Source organism: Penicillium griseofulvum (assembly GCF_001561935.1).
Source record: "Penicillium griseofulvum strain PG3 chromosome Unknown contig_80, whole genome shotgun sequence".
Lineage (NCBI taxonomy): Eukaryota > Fungi > Ascomycota > Eurotiomycetes > Eurotiales > Aspergillaceae > Penicillium > Penicillium griseofulvum.
Window position 1 is genome coordinate 1,894,990 of NW_024467471.1, and position 17,480 is coordinate 1,912,469.

General features: G+C 49.4%; 6 protein-coding genes across 6 annotated transcripts; 4 read left to right on the forward strand and 2 right to left on the reverse strand.

The window, feature by feature from the left end:
• Nucleotides 1-274: 274 nt before the first annotated feature.
• On the reverse strand, nt 275-1,335 carry PGRI_017190 (Mov34/MPN/PAD-1 family protein; the record flags this gene model as incomplete). Its single annotated transcript, XM_040789432.1, has 2 exons — nt 275-1,251; nt 1,311-1,335. The coding sequence occupies 2 exons, from the start codon at nt 1,333-1,335 to the stop codon at nt 275-277; spliced, it is 1,002 nt and encodes a 333-aa protein (XP_040646385.1).
• Nucleotides 1,336-1,874: 539 nt separating this feature from the next.
• Nucleotides 1,875-4,369, forward strand: PGRI_017200 (putative microtubule associated protein (Ase1); the record flags this gene model as incomplete). Its single annotated transcript, XM_040789433.1, has 4 exons — nt 1,875-1,991; nt 2,049-2,101; nt 2,152-2,366; nt 2,421-4,369. The coding sequence occupies 4 exons, from the start codon at nt 1,875-1,877 to the stop codon at nt 4,367-4,369; spliced, it is 2,334 nt and encodes a 777-aa protein (XP_040646386.1).
• Nucleotides 4,370-5,305: 936 nt separating this feature from the next.
• On the forward strand, nt 5,306-10,666 carry PGRI_017210 (ABC transporter, integral membrane type 1; the record flags this gene model as incomplete). The annotated part of the gene is made up of 14 exons (XM_040789434.1): nt 5,306-5,347; nt 5,630-6,379; nt 6,451-6,733; nt 6,798-7,031; nt 7,105-7,931; nt 8,015-8,177; nt 8,243-8,584; nt 8,647-8,770; nt 8,831-8,902; nt 8,952-9,067; nt 9,132-9,273; nt 9,352-9,918; nt 9,973-10,371; nt 10,426-10,666. 14 exons carry the CDS (start codon nt 5,306-5,308, stop codon nt 10,664-10,666), a joined length of 4,302 nt encoding a protein of 1,433 aa, XP_040646387.1.
• A 286-nt stretch (nt 10,667-10,952) lies between these two features.
• Nucleotides 10,953-13,082, reverse strand: PGRI_017220 (glutamate--tRNA ligase MSE1; the record flags this gene model as incomplete). Its single annotated transcript, XM_040789435.1, has 7 exons — nt 10,953-11,526; nt 11,597-11,763; nt 11,817-12,074; nt 12,137-12,553; nt 12,613-12,650; nt 12,710-12,782; nt 12,831-13,082. 7 exons carry the CDS (start codon nt 13,080-13,082, stop codon nt 10,953-10,955), a joined length of 1,779 nt encoding a protein of 592 aa, XP_040646388.1.
• Nucleotides 13,083-13,347: 265 nt separating this feature from the next.
• Nucleotides 13,348-14,833, forward strand: PGRI_017230 (putative DnaJ domain protein (Mas5); the record flags this gene model as incomplete). Its single annotated transcript, XM_040789436.1, has 4 exons — nt 13,348-13,384; nt 13,447-13,529; nt 13,569-14,218; nt 14,278-14,833. 4 exons carry the CDS (start codon nt 13,348-13,350, stop codon nt 14,831-14,833), a joined length of 1,326 nt encoding a protein of 441 aa, XP_040646389.1.
• Nucleotides 14,834-15,384: 551 nt separating this feature from the next.
• Nucleotides 15,385-17,445, forward strand: PGRI_017240 (IlvD/Edd family dehydratase; the record flags this gene model as incomplete). Its single annotated transcript, XM_040789437.1, has 4 exons — nt 15,385-15,738; nt 15,918-15,953; nt 16,019-16,173; nt 16,233-17,445. The coding sequence occupies 4 exons, from the start codon at nt 15,385-15,387 to the stop codon at nt 17,443-17,445; spliced, it is 1,758 nt and encodes a 585-aa protein (XP_040646390.1).
• Nucleotides 17,446-17,480: the final 35 nt, after the last annotated feature.

The window sequence follows — 17,480 nt, forward strand, 5'->3', positions numbered from 1 at the left end:
TCTTGATTGATCCTAGACTGCTTAGACTAGCGGAGTTGCTACATCGCCTACAAATCGGTAAGATATGATGTCGTAAATTCGTTATTCGCAGGTACTGCAATTTTAGATATTCTATGATCTTGACAGATCGAGAAATGCCGGAGAATATGGCGAGGCAAAGGAATAGAGAAACATCAGCCCGCTGAGCGCCAAATACAACAGTTTAAGCTAAAGAAAAAAAGCGTGGCAGTCATGTCATCTATGGGATTGAGCACCCTTTATCATCTGGGCTGAATCACTCTGTCAAAGGGGTCTGGTTCCCGATGCCGTGGAAGAGCTTCATCTTCGTTTCGGATGCCAGGAGCCCTTTCACTTCCTCTGCAACAATCCGGTGTCCGCCACGGACTACCTTATCTAGTTGCTCATCTTTGGCGTTGACACCACCGGCACGAGGACCAGAGACCTCCATTCCACGCGCAGCTTTGCGGACCTTTTGGCTGAGATCCATGATCTGCTTGTTACCAAAGTCACGAGAGGTGAATAGCGGGCTCTGGCTGAGAGTCGCGACCCAGTACTTATTCCATAGTAGAGACAATAGTTCTGTATCAAGAGTGCTCTTGAAATGGCTGACGTCAAGAGAGTAGTACTGATTGGCATGTGCACCGAAGTCCTCCGCCTTCCCTAGGGGAATAGTCTGATACTCATCGTCCTCATGAGCCTCCTTCTGCGGGGTAAAGTTTGAAGGGAATGTGCGGAAAGCGCCGATTTCAACGCGGCCCGCGGAGATGGTACGGTCCGGATCGATGACGACAGCGACGAAGGGTCCCGTCATTTGCTGCGTTTGCTGAGTGGCCACATCAATCCCAGACAGCCAGCAGCCATAACCAGGATGACTGTGATACCATCCGACAGCATTTTCCATCCGCCCCGCATCCCGACACGATTGCAGATATGATACCATATATTCGTTTGCTTCGTCCTGTGCATTGACTCGGGTCTCGGTGCCTTCGACTGGCAGCCGGAACGCATCTGTCACCACGAAGGTATTGGGTAGAATATAGCCTTGCATTAGACCCATAATCTCTAGTGAGCCACCCGAACGGGCGTGCATCACCATCTTCAATAGTGCCGTAGCGGAGATTCGGACGTGCTTGAAATAGTATGGGTCGCTAGACCATGGTCGCTTGTCGTTGAGGGCTTTTTCAATATCGGCATTGTATTCGTAGAGGGCGTCTCGTTGAGGGTCGAAGACGCTTATCGCGTTCTCGAGCTCTGTGCGGGGACATTGGTCAATTTCAAGCTGGTTGTCATTTGAATATGGAGGTACTCACCCCAGGCCTGCTGGGCAGCCTGCATTTTGGATGGATGGGGATGGAACAGGCGGTCGAAGGATAAGCAATGTATTGAAGGAAATCTGTGAACTGAAGGCAAGGGCTTGGCGATAATGAGAGTTCTGCAAGGACCGGAGAATAAATAGTATCAGAAACCAATGTATTAAGTAGAATAGGCCGTGGGGTTGATCAATGATTGGCAGTATTGGGCGGTGGGGTAGATGAGTCAGCTGTTGCCCAGGACAACGATCGATCCCAAACATCCACTTGCGACCTTGGAAACTTGATGTTATCATCTGCGATTTCAGTGCCTCCCCCTCATAAACAACAGCGTGTTCGCCCTCCCATGTCGCTGCCCTAAGTGCTTTCACAAACCTCCACTCTCGTTTATTTCCGTCGCACCTTGTGTGCTGAGAACCCTGTGTGCCAGGCTCTCTTGTTTTGATCCCGGCATTGGTCACCCTGTCGCAGCCTTGCTCGGCACTGTGTCGTTGGATTGGATACATCCCATTCTTTGTTATCAACCTCGACTTTTGTCACCCTCATTAAAGGACTGTCATTACTATGGCGGTAGACACTGGCTACCTGACCACTCAGGTCAATAACATCGTCGCTCAGCTCCATGGGATTTACGACGAGATTGGGGTTCCTGCGCGCGAACGCGAGTCCCGCAAGGCGGAGGTAAGTTTAATCTTGGTGTAACAATGGCATTGTCGCATGGCTAATAGAGTGACACAGCTCTTCAGCGCCCTGTCGGAGACCTTGAACAACCATCTTAAGGTTGTTGATGAGTGAGTCGCACCTATAAACACCATTGGAGGCTTGCTAACCCTATTATTAGGGAGCGAGAGGATATGACGCAGGAAGCACAACGTCTCATTACAGCTATTGAACAAATGGAATCGTCCCTAAGCGATGAACGGGCCAATGGGCAATACGAGCTTAACCGCGACGACCTTCGTGTTACTTACCCACTTAACAAATGCATTGCATTCTTGCGCGAGAAGAACGACGCGATGAGCAAGTTGCACCGTGAGCGCTTTGAGCAGGTTAAGAGTGAGTGTTGTTTGTGTGATGTGTCGCTGATGTCCCTTTACTGACATCCAATAGAACTTGTCGATGCGCTTGAATCCTACTCCTCACACCTCGAGCCATCATTTGTTAAGCTAGAGCTTCCCCCTACTGCGCCGGGGTCCTCGATTCCCCCGAGCTTCGACCTTTCGCCTATGTATGTGACCGCATTGGATGCCGAGTTCACTCATGTCTATGAAGAGTACCATCGCCGCATTGCCCAGGTCCAATCTGCCTGCGAAGAAATGATTAAGCTCTGGGCCGAGCTCGGAACACCCCAGGCGCAAACAGATTCCACTATCGTGAAATGTTATCGCGAATCCCCTGAACAACTGGGGCTGCATGAAGACGATGTCGCCAACCTCATAGCCAAGCGCAATAAATTGGTGGAGGAAAAGAAGAGCCGCGAGCGCAAGATCAACGACCTGAGAGCTACTGTGATCTCTCTTTGGGATCGCTTTGGTGTTGAAGAGGCTGATCGCAAGGCATTCCTGGCTGCGAACCGTGGCTGCGGTTTGCGCATAATAAACGACCTAGAAGAGGAATTGACACGCCTCAACGAACTCAAGAGACAGAATCTCCACCTGTTCGTGGAAGATGCTCGCTGTCGATTGCAGGAACTTTGGGATAGTCTCTTCTTCTCCGAAGAGGAAATGCTCGATTTCACACCTGCATTCTCCGATGTGTGCAGTGATGCCTTGCTCGAGGCTCATGAGGCCGAAATTACACGACTGGAGCATATTAAGGAGCAGCGCGCTCCTACTCTCGACATGATTGAGAGACACCGCAATCTTCTGGCAGACCGCGAGGCCCTTGCAACGTCAAGCCAAGATGCATCCCGCCTCATGGGCCGCGGCAACAAGGGAGAGAAGCGTGACCCTGGAAAGCTCCTCAGAGAGGAGAAGCTGCGCAAGAGAATTGCCAAAGAACTGCCAAAACTTGAAGCTGACCTACGGAAAGAGTTGGAACATTGGGAAGACGAATTCGGCCGACCATTCCTTGTGCACGGAGAGCGATATCTTGATTCGTTGACACCTGTCAGGTCGATGCCTCCACCACGCTCAAAGACACCATCTGCACCACCATCAACTACCAAAGCAAGCACTATGAGACAACAACCGCCTACCCGCCCTGGAAGCTCCATGAGAGGCCCGCCTCCCCCCCGCTCAGCCACTAAGACCCCTACTAGCAGCGGCCCAGTTAAACACAACACCATTGGCTATGGTGCCTCTCGAGCTGGGGCCACATCAAGAGCTGGTGCAACATCTCCTTCCAAGCTTCCCGCCCGTGTCCCGCTGGGAAACATGCCCCATGGAAACAACTCCCCTGAGCGTCGTGTCCAACCAGGTGCCTACTCGTCCAGCACACTCGGAAAGATGCCGCCCCCACGCGGACCTCCCCCACGCATGCGTGCGTTAACTGTCGAGTCAAGGGAAGACCGCTTTAGCCACCTCATGGAACCACCTCGCTGCAACAGTGCTATGTCTAGCGCCTATGTGCGACCTGTTAGCCCCGAAGACGTCTATGATGACCGGCAGCGATCCTTCATGAGCAATTCAGGATTTTCGAACTCGCAAAGATCCACCGGATTCTCTCATTCATCTCACTCCTCACAGTCATCATTGTCTCTGAACTCCTCTAGTCAGACCTTCCCCCGACCCAACCCGTACCTACAGCACCCAGCCCCACCCCCAGTTGCCCGCCAGGTCTCCAATGCCTCTACAGTCAACACTGCAACCTCTGGATCTGAAAACTGGGAGACCTTCGAGGACGGTTCGGGATCTGAGGCTGATTCCAGTGACATTTACTATTCCAAACTCCGTGCTGCACACGGAGGAAAGCGATTTGCACCCGAGGATGGATCTGATCTCACTGGCAAGAAGTCCAAGGGTATCCGCAGTGTCAGTCCAGATGGTCCGCATCCCGGGCAGGTCCTGCGCGTTGCTGGCAGTGACAACGAGTGGGCCGATGACTATGAAACTTACTAGATGTTCTGATGTCCGGCTTTTCTTCGCATGATGCACCCCCGCACCTGTTTGCACCTCATTTCTCGGCGCCTCGGATGTTCAACGGTGGTTACGCAGCCGTTGAACTTTGATGATCCCACGACTGGATTCTGCACGGCTCATGATAAAACTTGGCTTTCCTTTTGACGACCAAGCTCCCTTGGATTCCTTATGGGCAGTTTTCTTCTTCACATACGATAATTCCCGAGGGGCCGACTACAACTTCTCTTCCTGTTTAAAATTACGAGACTATCATGTCATTGTTCATGCTCTTATGTTCTCCTTCATCTTTCGGTGTTGTTGAGACCAATCCTGCGCCTGACTGTGTCATGGCGCATCCTTCTGGGGATTCCTGTCATTCACGCTTTTCTCGACTGACGCCCTCGCTGTTTCAACTCCCTCTGGGTTTAATCTTTTCCTTTTTCTGGACCTTTTGGCATGGTGTTATTTTCGTTTCTCTGTCACTTATGGTTTTCCCTTGGATTGGTGCTTATGGCTTTATTCCCTGTCCGATCTCCGGTTTTGGGAGTTGGATTTTGTCCTTGGTTTTCACCGTTTTTCTATGTATTTGTCAGCGAAGCACAGTGTTTTGATATAGTGTTGTTAATTCTATCTTCTGATTCCTCAAGCTTTTGTTCAGTTCAAGAATATAAGTGCGTTTTAAGAGAAACTTGACTTCTTTATGGCTATTCGTTCACTCTAGGACTTGGATTGTAGCCTAAACAACAAGGTAATCTTGAGATTACTAACAATCCCTGCTCAAGACGGACTCCGTACGGATTTAACGGAGTTCTATAGCTTGTTATCAGGCTACCGTCAAACCGGCCCCCTGTGTCTTTTTTGGGGCTGAATCCCATATGTTAAATCCAACCCCAGGGCTGTTCCACACAAACCATAGAAGCTTATATCTGCGTTGCAATGGCGAACGTGGACACCTGTGACAGCCTCTTTGGGCCTGTGGTCAGCCAATATAATTGTCGTAGGTTCGACTTCACAGGTTCATCTCTCCTATATCTGGGCGCCTAGGGATTCCCCACACTAACAATGCCAAGTTCTATTTGAAGCTTGGATATTCAACATTACTCCAGCAGCTTGTTTTCTCCTGCTATTACCAATTCGCCTGTACCAGCTATCCAGAGAGCCCTTGAAAGTAAAATCTTCATCGATTCATTTATTGACGCTGGTGAGTCTCGCTATCTATCAATGATCCGACCTGAAACGTCTAAATAATGCCCTATACAGGCTATCGCGACAGTAGTGGCAGGAATTCAAGTCGTGCTGCTTGTATTTAGTGCGACGCAGAACTACCCCGCAAAATATGTGTCACTTGCGGGTGCTACCATCAGCCTTATAGTGGCAGTTTTCATCGTTGTTCTGCTTCATTTAGAGCATAGCCGGGCTGTTCGACCCTCGTTCCTTGCTTCTGCATATCTGTTTATTACGGTGCTTCTAGACACCGCTCGAGTACGCACAGCCTGGCTGTTACCACATGGTATAGCATATCCAGCCTGCCTCACTGCGTCTCTGGTCACCAAGCTGCTTCTCCTGGTGCTAGCGAATGTTGAAAAACGGAAATGGTTGTTGCCGGCCGAAAAGAATCAGTCTATTGAGAGTACAAGCGGGCTCTTTAGTCGGGGATTGTTTGCCTGGCTCAATGAATTGCTGAGAAAGGGACATACCTTGCTGCTCACTAGCGATTCACTACCTAACATTCATGAGAAGCTGTCGTCTAGTGATTTATCCGACCGGTTTTCAAAGTCATGGGCGCTGTGTGACCAGAATCGTCAGCATGCATTGCTGCTGGCTATCGTCAGTTGTCTTCGCTGGGATATTGCTGCTATTGCTCTTCCTCGGCTCGCCCTGATAGGGTTTAACATAGCGCAGCCATTTCTAGTTGGAAAAACCGTCACATTCCTCGAACAGACTGAATCTTCGTTGAATATTGGTTATGGATTGATAGGAGCCATCGCGATCGTCTTTATTGGAATTGCTGTAAGTCTTGTGTCTTTAACCACTTGTTCCATTACCGGATGGCCATTAACCGACTGGCTTTTGTAATTTAGGTAACTACGGCATCATACGAGCACCTAGGATTTCGTGCTACGACTATGGTCCGTGGTGGACTTATGGCTCTTGTCTATCAGCACATGATGGAGCTGCCACTGGGTAGCACCGATGAGTCTAGTGCCATGTCCCTCATGGGTGCTGACGTTGAAATGCTTGCGGAGTACTTTCACTCTACAGTGTGCGAGTCTTGGGCTTGTATTATACAGCTGGGACTAGCTGCATGGATCCTTCAGACTCAGATTGGCGTTGTCTGTATCACACCCATTATAATTGTAGCAGGTATGTCTTCTGACTTCAGATCATAAGTAATGGTCACAATATACTTACTACCAGTGTTGGTTAGCTTTCACTGCTGCTTCTTTTGCGATGGGCAATGCTGTGTCTGCTCGCCAGAAGACATGGCTACAAGCTACCGAGAAGCGCATCAATTTCACCAGCCATGTCCTCAGCTCAATAAAAAACGTGAAATTTCTAGGACTAGCAGAGATCATAAAGGGATCCATTGAAAGCCTGAGGATTGAGGAGCTTGAGATCTCCAAGAAATTCCGCCGAATCCAAACCGTCCGTGTCTGCATGAGTAGGTAGACTTGCAAGTTCCTGATGAGGAATTCGATTGAAAACACCGATATTAGACTGACAAACGCTTTTAGTAAACCTTCCAACAATCATTGCGCAGTTGGCCACCTTTGCGACCTATGCTGTGGTTGCGAAGGTGCAAGGGTCTGATGGTCTTTCCGTCTCACAAGCCACCACAGCCCTTTCACTGATAAATCTGTTAATCAGTCCTCTCATGCATCTATTACTGGCAGTTCCAGATACATTCGCATCAATAGGATGTCTATATCGGGTCCAGGACTTCTTGAGACGTCCAAATATTGTTGGTAAGTACTCTGAGACACGCCCTGCTGAGCAAGATGCACAGCGAATTGACCTCATTTACACAGAAAGAAGAAAATTGCTCCAACCGGAAGCAGATCCTTCTCATATACTACCTACGAGTTTATCTGAATTTGAACTCGGGACTATGGGGATTTCCTCAGAGAATCAATCCGACGTCCTGATCTCCCTGCAAAATGCCCGGTTTGGCTGGAGTAGCTCTCCGTCAGATATTGCTGGTATCACACTCAATTTGGGTCCCTTGCCTTCGGGTACTCTAGTTGCAATTGTCGGTCCTGTCGGGAGTGGGAAGTCTACCTTCCTCAAAGGCCTCGCAAATGAGACGTCTGTTCTCGACGGCGAAGCCTTCATTAAGTACACAGACCTGGCTTTCTGTGAGCAAACTCCATGGCTAACCAATACGACAATCCGGGAAAATATCATTGGGGAGAATTTATCCGCTGCATTTGACGCTAATTGGTATTCGACGGTGGTGAGCGCTTGTGCGCTGGATTCTGATCTTAAGAAGATGCCAGCGGGTGATGAGACGGTCGTTGGTAGCAAAGGCTCCAAACTTAGTGGAGGACAAAAGCAAAGAATCGTAAGTACAAAATTATTTCCCTCGATATCGATCCGCTCTGGAAATAATGGCAATGGGTTTGTAAACTGATTTACTATATATAGGCTATAGCGCGAGCTCTCTATGCTCGCAAGAGGATTGCGTGCTTCGATGATACTTTGAGTGCTCTTGATAATGCAACCGCTCGCCTGGTATTCAACAATATCTTTGGCCCGTCTGGACTGCTGCGTCGACTGGGCTGTACTGTGTTCCTCACTACTCACAATGGTGCGTTTCTCAACCCTCGATATCTTCATCTGTCACTTGTGGTGTATACTGACCACTAGCACTAGTTAAATATCTACCGCAAGCCGACTTTATAGTCGTACTCGGAAAGAATGGCAATATTTTGGAGCAAGGCAGCTTCTCTCAGCTTGCCAATCATGCCGGAGGATATATTAACCGGTTAGGCATCCAGATCGAGAAAGAGGATATGCAGGACGACAATACAGTCGGGCTACCAGAGACTCATGAAGTCATGGAAAGCCACATATCCACCCCAAATTCTACCGATGAACGCCGCCAGACGTCTGATATCTCTGTTTACAAGTACTATTTCTCTGCCATGGGGTGGGTTCGAGTCTCTGTGCTGACTTTCCTACTGGTGGTAAATGGCGGCATTGGTGGACTCCGCAGTATGTCAAAGTTCCCCTTGATTAATGACTAATACCGTATGATGCTAATAATTTTTGCATAGATGCTTGGATTGGGATGTGGTCCTCTAGCGGCGACAGTGTTTCGAGCTCGGGATTGGGTTATTGGCTTGGAATGTATGGGGCATTATCTTTCATCGAAGCCGCTTCGATGGTTCTGGCGGTATAGTAAGTGAAGCCTTCTTCTTCTCGTTCGGATTTTTATGCTAACTAGCTTTCGTCTATAAGTTGGACGTGGGTCGTCATTGTACCAGCCGCATCGAGAAATGTTCATGCTACCGTGCTGCAAACTTGCATGAGGTGATATTTCCAATCCTTCAATCCAAATATGACTAGCTAACATGTTTAGTGCCCCTTTGTACTTCCTATCTCACGTAGACACCGGCTCTCTCATCACCCGTTTCAGCCAAGACATGAGGTTAGTGGACATGATCCTCCCTCGAGGTTTCATCACCACAGGATTCCGTAAGTCCATCATTGTACATGCTGTCCGATTATTCTGCGGGTTTCTAACTTGAACAATATCAAGAACTTGTTGGGGCCCTTTCACAAGCCGCGATTGCGATAGCTGCATTGCCCTATCTGGCTGTAGCTCTGCCCTTCCTAGTTGGGATGCTAGTGCTAGTCCAGCGCTTTTACCTGCGCACATCTCGCCAGTTACGGCTACTAGAGTACGTTTGCCCGCAGTAACAATGTTTTGATTAGTTCAACATGCTTTTTCACAGTTTAAAAGACTGACAACTCCCCAGGATCGAGCTCAAAAGCCCCCTTTATACTCACTTCATTGAATCCCTCGCTGGTATAGTCACCATCCGTGCCTTTTCATGGACTCCTGCTTCTACGTCAAAAATGCTTGATTTACTCGACAAGTCCCAAAGGCCATTCTATCTACTGCTGTGCATTCAGCAATGGCTCGGCCTGGTGCTGAAACTAATGGTGACCGGCATGACGGTCATTCTGGTCGGGGTTGCTGTACCTCTGCGCGGACAAGTGAGCCCTGGTTTATTGGGTATTGCCCTAATTGGGATGATGGATCTAGGAAATATCCTCTCAGACCTGATCCAGAGCTGGACTCTCCTAGAAACGTCTTTGGGTGCGATTTCTAGGATTAAGGAGTTCTCGGAAGATACACCCAGCGAGGAACAATATGCAGCCTATGAGCAGCTTCCAGACACACAATGGCCAAGTGGCGGTGATATCTCATTCGTTGGTGCAGACATTGCATATGAGTCTGAGCACACAGATCCCGTGTTGCACAGTGTTCATCTGGATATTCGTACCGGGGAGAAAGTTGGGTTGTGTGGTAGGACCGGAAGGTGAGCAGATACAACCTTGAAAACAAACTGTACTAGAAGGCTGACCGTTCACAGTGGCAAGAGCACCCTGGCTCTATCACTACTCCGTCTTAACGAGGTAGTTTCTGGCCAGATCCTTATTGATGGAATAGACATCTCGACAATTCCTCGATCATTGATTCGGCATCGGATCAGTTCTCTCAGTCAAGAAGCCTTCCTTTTCCCTGGTACTATTCGGCAAAACATCGATCCTTTAGGTCTCGCCACCGATATTGATATCATCGAAGCTCTCAAATGTGTCGAAATCTGGAATTCCCTTGTGTCTGCGACGAACAGCGGCGCTAACAATGGAGTGTTGCTAGATGCAATATTGACTGACACGACTTTGTCTGAAGGTCAGAAACAGCTGTTTTGCCTAGGAAGGGCGCTTCTGAAGAAAAGTAATATTCTGATCCTAGATGAGCCTACAAGCAGGTATGTGATTTCTTTGCTTCTTTGTTTTGAATTCTAACTAATCATTACAATCAGCCTGGATGTAGAGACAGATGCCAAAGTCCAGCAGATCATTCGCCAGGAATTCCAGAACTGCACTATCATTATGGTTGCGCATAGAGTTCATACCATGCTCGACTTTGACCGAGTTGTCGTTCTGGATAGTGGTCGAATCATAGAAGAAGGACATCCATCGGAATTGCTGGCGGACAAAGAAGGCGTGTTCTCAAGTCTGCATCATCTGGAGCAGTCAACAGGAAGTAAACAGGAGCTCTGATTGATAGGGCCATCTCAAGTTGTACGTAAAGACTGATAGTGTTTAAACCGCAATGCACATGAGTACGTTTAATTTCTCCCATATCAATCAACCAGGATATTCATGGTAGAGAAGAATTGTAGATCAAGACAGCCGCTCATCATGAGTTAATTGCTGCAATTGAAGATAGGCAATCTGCCTACCAATTGATTGAATGTATCATAATATTGTGTTCGGAAAATACATATTGGGATTTGGTTATATCAGATACAGCTATAGTACAGTCACTCGGTCTCCTCATTTTATATTACCGATTAGTCGCAAGACTCCCCATCCAACTCTGATCCTCAGGCAAAGTTCCCTTAGGAACTCTCCGGCCAGCAGAAGGAACCAAGGACTGTGTCAATGCTTTGGCATCCTGCACTCGGCGAAGTGTCTCATCTCTCCCGAGGACTACCATAGTCTCTGAGATTCCAGGCCCAGGTGCAGAAGCCGATAGAGCCCAGCGGAGGTAGTGATACAGCTCCTTTTTGAATATTTTGCCTGCGCTCTTAGGGTCAATGGATATCTCTGACTCAGACGCGGTGATGATTATGCTTTCCGCGCCATCGTAGCTGTTAATGTTGTCGCGGTGCGTTTCAATGTTCCAGGCAGAAGGCGGGACGAGGGTTAAAGCGGCTGCTGCGGTGTGCAGGGCTTGAATTGGGACCTCTGGGGATGGTTGGGGTGAGACCGGTTTGTAAGGGGCTCTGCTGAGTTTTGGAGTGAAGAATACGGAGTTACGCTCGGCGAACTCCTTTGCATCTGTGTAGCTGTTGACATCTGCACGGATGAGGGGCGCGATGTATTCGGAGAGAGTGCGACCTTTGAGGATCGTGGCGCTGCTGGGTGTTAGTCATTTGGTACCATATAATCTCCGCGTGGGATTTTTACGACTGGTGGTTGACTTACAGTTCGTCCAGAGGGTAGCTTTCTTCTACCACCGAGCTCACTTTCTTCACCATCTCATCGAATTCGGGGCCGCCGCTTTTGACCAAGCGTTGGATATGTGCCTTCTGGAGGAACTGGAGTTTCTCAAAGGAGACGACAGTGTTGCCTCGGGTGATTTTTAAATTGAACTGGTAGCATCATTAGAAATTACGGCGTTTTCGCGGGACTGAGAAAAACATACAATTTGTTCCAGTTCCTTTAGGCTTAGCACATCAGACTTTTCGGAGTGTGACCAGCCTAGAAGCGAAGCAAAGTTCACCAAGGTGGCTGGGAAGATGCCTTGCTGATCTCTGAATGATGAGAGATCGATGTCTGCATTGCGCTTGCTGAGCTTTTGTCCACTCCGGTCGACGAGCAAAGGGACATGAGCAAAGCTTGGCGGCGTCCACTTGAAAGCATTATATAGCGCCATGTGCATAGGTGTGGATGCCATCCATTCCTAGTAGATGTTAGTTCAGTACCTTGTGACTTGATAGCTACAAATATAACAAGTGAACTCACTGTTCCTCGGATAACATGAGTGATCTTCATGCAATGATCATCCACGACATTTGCCAAGTGGTACGTGGGGTGTCCGTCTGATTTGATAAGAACCGGGTCGTTATATACACGGTCGATGAAATCCAGCTTCGAGTTGTTCAGCCGATTCTGACCAGATTTCCCGTAAACCAGATCATTGAACATGGGGTATTCCTCCACTTTTAATCGAATAATGTGTGACTCTCCCTTGGCGGCTCGGTCTTCTGATTCTTCGGCAGATATATCGCCGCATTTCCGGTCATAGCCAGGTGGCAGTCCTGCCTGGCTGCGGTGACGGGCGATCGAATCCAATCGTTCTGCGGAGCAGAAGCACCGGTATGCATGACCATTGGAGATCAGGTCATTGGCGTGGGACTGATATAACGCTGTTCTTTCGGACTGCACGGGAACAAAATGTTAGGGATTATTCGCTTTGTGACAAAGGAGTGATATCTCACTTGTCTGTAAGGTCCATAAGGACCACCAATGACGGGACCTGTCAGCAAAGCAAAAGTCAGCGATTTCCCTCAATATCTGTATATATTTCAGATTTACCTTCATCCCAATTTAATCCTGCCCATTGTAGATCATCGTAAAGTCGCTGTTCTGCCCCGGGAATCGTCCGTTTCTACCGTAATCAGCCGTAAGTCCATGCGACGGAGCGCGGTCCACGAACCTGGTCTGTGTCCTCAATGCGCAACAGGAATTGACCGCCTGTGCGTTTCGCAAGCAAATAGTTGAAGAGCGCTGTCCGTAGGGAGCCTAGATGGAGGTATCCGGTGGGTGAGGGCGCAAAACGTGTGCGCGCAGGGCCATTTGGCAGTTTGTTCTTCGAATTAGGTGCCCGAGCAGCCGGAGAAGAAGAGAAGGCTCTGCATTGGAAGCGGGACCAAGAGTGCCTGGCAAATAGCCCTTGAGGACTTCTCATTGCGAAATAGTCCAAATAGAAAGAAAAGGCCGATCTCTTGAGATGTGCGGAGTTGCGGAGTTGCGGCGCGGAGCTCCCGAACAAAATTTCTCAACTTTGGAATCAACAACTCCCGCTCTCACATCTCATTCACCAACGTTTGTTTCTTGTTACTGGGGTTAGGTTGTCAGCCTGTCTCTATTGAAGAAAAGTCCGATCGTATTTTATACGATTAATCACTGATAAGTACGTTGGAAACTCGTGTTGTTCTTCGACTCTACTAACAATGTTTTCAGTGGCTACGGCTGGAGCTGACCTCTATGGTATGTGCTTGTTTGCGCGAATCAACTACAAAGAATATCATATTAATGGGTTTTTCATATAGAGGTCCTAGAGATCCATCAGAGCTCAACCAAAGAGGATATCCGCAAGGCATACCGCAAGGCAAGACGAATCCCGATCATCTCCGTATTCCGGCGATACTGACAGACGGCGGCGTTTTAATAGGCGGCCTTGGCCAACCACCCCGACAAAGTCCCCGAAGGCGAGCGTGAGGAAGCCTCTATCAGATTCAAGGCCGTGCAGGAGGCCTACGATATTCTCTATGACGATGACAAGCGACACCTCTACGACACACATGGCATGTCTGCCTTCAACGGCTCGGGTGAGCCTGGCATGGCAGGACAACCTGACTTGGATGACTTGCTAGCACAGATGTTTGGTGCTGGCATGGGTGGCATGGGCGGGATGCCTGGTATGGGAGGAATGGGAGGAATGGGAGGTATGCCCGGTGGTCGCTCCAACAAACCGCGCAAGAGCCCTAGCGAAGAGCAAGATTACGAAGTCAGCCTGGAGGATCTGTACAAGGGCAAGACTGTTAGGTTTTCGAGCGTCAAGAACGTCATTTGCGGACACTGCAAGGGCAAGGGTGGCAAGGAAAAGGCCACTGCCAAAAAGTGCGCAACTTGCGACGGCCATGGCCACAAGGAGGTCCTGCAGCGTATGGGCCAGTTCGTGACCCAGCAGACAGTTATCTGCTCCACATGTAACGGAGAAGGCTCATACTTCGCCCCCAAGGATAAGTGTAAGAAGTGCAAGGGCACAAGAACGACCGAGGCGAAGAAGATCCTGGAGATCTACATACCCCGAGGCGCGAGGTAAGACAGCAATTTTTTTTCCCTTCATCTAACTGGATCATATGCTCACTGTACTCTAGGGAGGGAGACAGGATTATCTTGGAAGGCGAGGCCGACCAGGTGCCCGATCAAGAGCCCGGCGACATTGTTTTCAAAATCATTGAGGAAGAGCACCCCGTGTTTACACGAGCCGGTTCGGATCTCCGCGCAACTATTGATATCACTCTTGCTGAATCCTTGACCGGATTCTCCCGCGTTGTGATCAAGCACCTTGACGGCCGTGGAATCGAGCTAAACCACCCCCTCACCCCCGGTACTGTCCTCTCACCCGGACAGGTCCTTAAGGTTCCCGGAGAGGGAATGCCGATGAAGCGTACTGATGCCCGCGGCGACCTGTACTTGGTTGTTGACGTCAAGTTCCCAGATAGCCAGTGGAAACCCACCCCAGAGATGATTGAGAAGCTTAAGGAAATTCTCCCCAAACCCAGCTCCCCTATCAAGTGCGAGACCGTGGACGAGGTTGAATACGACCCCAAGGGCCGGATGGAAGAATTCGGTGCGATGGATGGCCATGACGCATCGGGATGGGAAGACGAGGAAGACGACGATGAACCGGCACAGTGCGCAGCTCAGTAGAATTCTTCTTGCATAGATGGCGTCTGGGATTTTGTTATTAATAGGGACATGTGAATAGAACAACCCTCTTGACTCTTAAGGGAAACACATTGTAGACCAATGTACATCGACGTAGGGCATATGGCAGTTCCACTCGTTCTAGAGTGGATCAGTGTGGACAGCGTGGGGTGGAATTATATATTCGTGTCTACTCTTTGTTTCCTTTGTACTAACGTCCTTCGGATGAGACATATCGAAGGCTATAATATATCAAGAAGTTGTTTCTGCAAGTTAAGCCTTTTCCACCATTCTGTGCCTTCTACCTATAAAACCGATAGGTCATCTAAACGGAATACCTGAGCCCACTGAAAAGACATCTCAAGGCCGCATAAGCTATTCTTATCCCACCAAATCCGGGGCCGATATGCCGAACTCCGGGGTCGGCCCCGGCACATTTTCGGCTTCGGTCTCGGCTTCCTTTAACTCGGATTTTCTTCCTTATACATCAACTCCAGCCCTATCAAGCCAAAGTCCCAATAGTATATAGTCCCCCACAATAAAATCCGCGACCAATGTCGTGCAACACCAAATCCACCTGCAAAGGTTGTTCCTGCAGCAACAACCCACCCCCAAATATCGAAGACTGCGAAAGCGAGCTCCTCGCCCTCCGCAAGCGAACCCACGATCTAGAAAAAAAGCTGGCAAATCTCCAAATCCGCACCACAGCACCACAGCGCAAGCTACGCTCAACACGATGGTTCAACGACGACGAAAATCCAGGCATGACAGCTCTGTATATCGAGCGGTATCTTAATTATGGACTGACACGCGAGGAGCTCATGTCCGGGAAGCCGATTATCGGTATTGCGCAGTCAGGCTCGGATCTCGTGCCTTGTAACCGGCACCATTTGGAGTTGGCGAAGCGGGTGCGTGAGGGTATTCGCAGCGCTGGTGGGATTGCATTAGAGTTTCCTACGCATCCGATTCAGGAGAGCTCGCGTAGACCGACGGCGTGTTTGGATCGCAATCTTGCGTATCTTGGTTTGGTGGAGATTTTGTATGCCTATCCGTTGGATGGGGTTGTGCTTTGACGGGATGTGATAAGACGACGCCTGCGGCATTGATGGCGGCTGCTACTGTGGTATGTGTAGGCTTTTGTGCTTTTGTCGTTCGCTCGTCAATGGTAAAGCTAACACTATGTGTTAGAATATCCCGGCCATTTGTTTAAATGTTGGTCCGATGTTGAACGGATATCTGAAGAATGATCTCGCGGGATCAGGGATGGTAGTCTGGAAGGGAAGAGAGATGTATGCTGCTGGCGAGATGAATCGGGAGGAGTTCATGGATTATGTGGCTCGTGGGTATGTTTCTGCTAGAAGTGAAGTTAAAATTGGAAGAAGCATATGCTGATATCATACAGAGCACCGTCTGTCGGCCATTGCAATACTATGGGTACAGCCTCAACGATGAACGCACTAGCAGAAGCACTGGGCATGGCGCTCCCAGGCTCGGCAGCAATTCCAGCTCCATACCGGGAACGGGGCCAGTGCGCGTATGAGACCGGCGAGCGCATTGTCGAAATGGTCCACGCAGACCGTAAGCCAAGCGATATCATGACACGGGCAGCATTCGAAAACGTTATAGCCACAAATACCGCTATTGGTGGGAGTACAAACGCTCCCATACATATTAACGCCATGGCCAAACATATCGGCGTCGAACTATCACTTGACGACTGGGACCAGATTGGGTTTCAAATCCCTCTACTCCTGAACATGCAACCCGCCGGCGAGTTCTTAGGGGAGGAGTATTTCCGCGCCGGCGGACTCCCTGCTATCATGGCAGAGTTGTTAGACGCCGGGAAACTACGTCCAGATGCATTAACCTGTAATGGAAAAACAGTGGAAGGGAACGTGCGTGGCAAGCACACCTGGAACCGGCAGATTATCCGAGCGTATACCGAGCCGATGATGAAGGATGTCGGATTCTTGCATCTGAAAGGCACTCTATTTAACTCGGCGATTATGAAAACATGCGTGATATCAACAGCTTTCCGGCAAAGATTCCTTGAAAACCCAGACGACCCCAACGCATTCGAGGGTGCCGTTGTGGTCTTTGACGGGCCAGAGGATTACCATAGCCGACTTGACGATCCCGCGACACCAATCGATGATAGAAGTATCTTGGTCATGCGCGGCGCAGGTCCCATGGGCTACCCGGGCGCCGCTGAGGTAGTCAACATGCACCCTCCAACACGGCTATTGCGACAAGGAATTACCTCACTTCCCTGCATCGGTGACGGCCGGCAGTCTGGTACATCTGGCTCGCCTTCTATTTTGAATGCAAGCCCCGAAGCAGCAGCTGGTGGGAACCTTGCGCTTCTTCGTGACGGGGATCGGCTACGGGTAGATTTGAATAAACGTCGCGTTGATATTTTGATTGGAGAGGAGGAACTCCAGCGTCGTCATGAGGACCTCAAGGTTCGGGGTGGGTTCTCTGTTCCCGAGAGTCAAACACCGTGGCAAGAGATCTTCCGACGAGAGACTGATCAGTTGAATGAGGGTATGGTTTTACGAGATGCTGTTAAGTATCAGCGTATTGCGCAACGCTGGGAACCTCGGCATAACCATTAGGGTTCCCCGGTATGTTATTTGGGGGCATTGTGTAT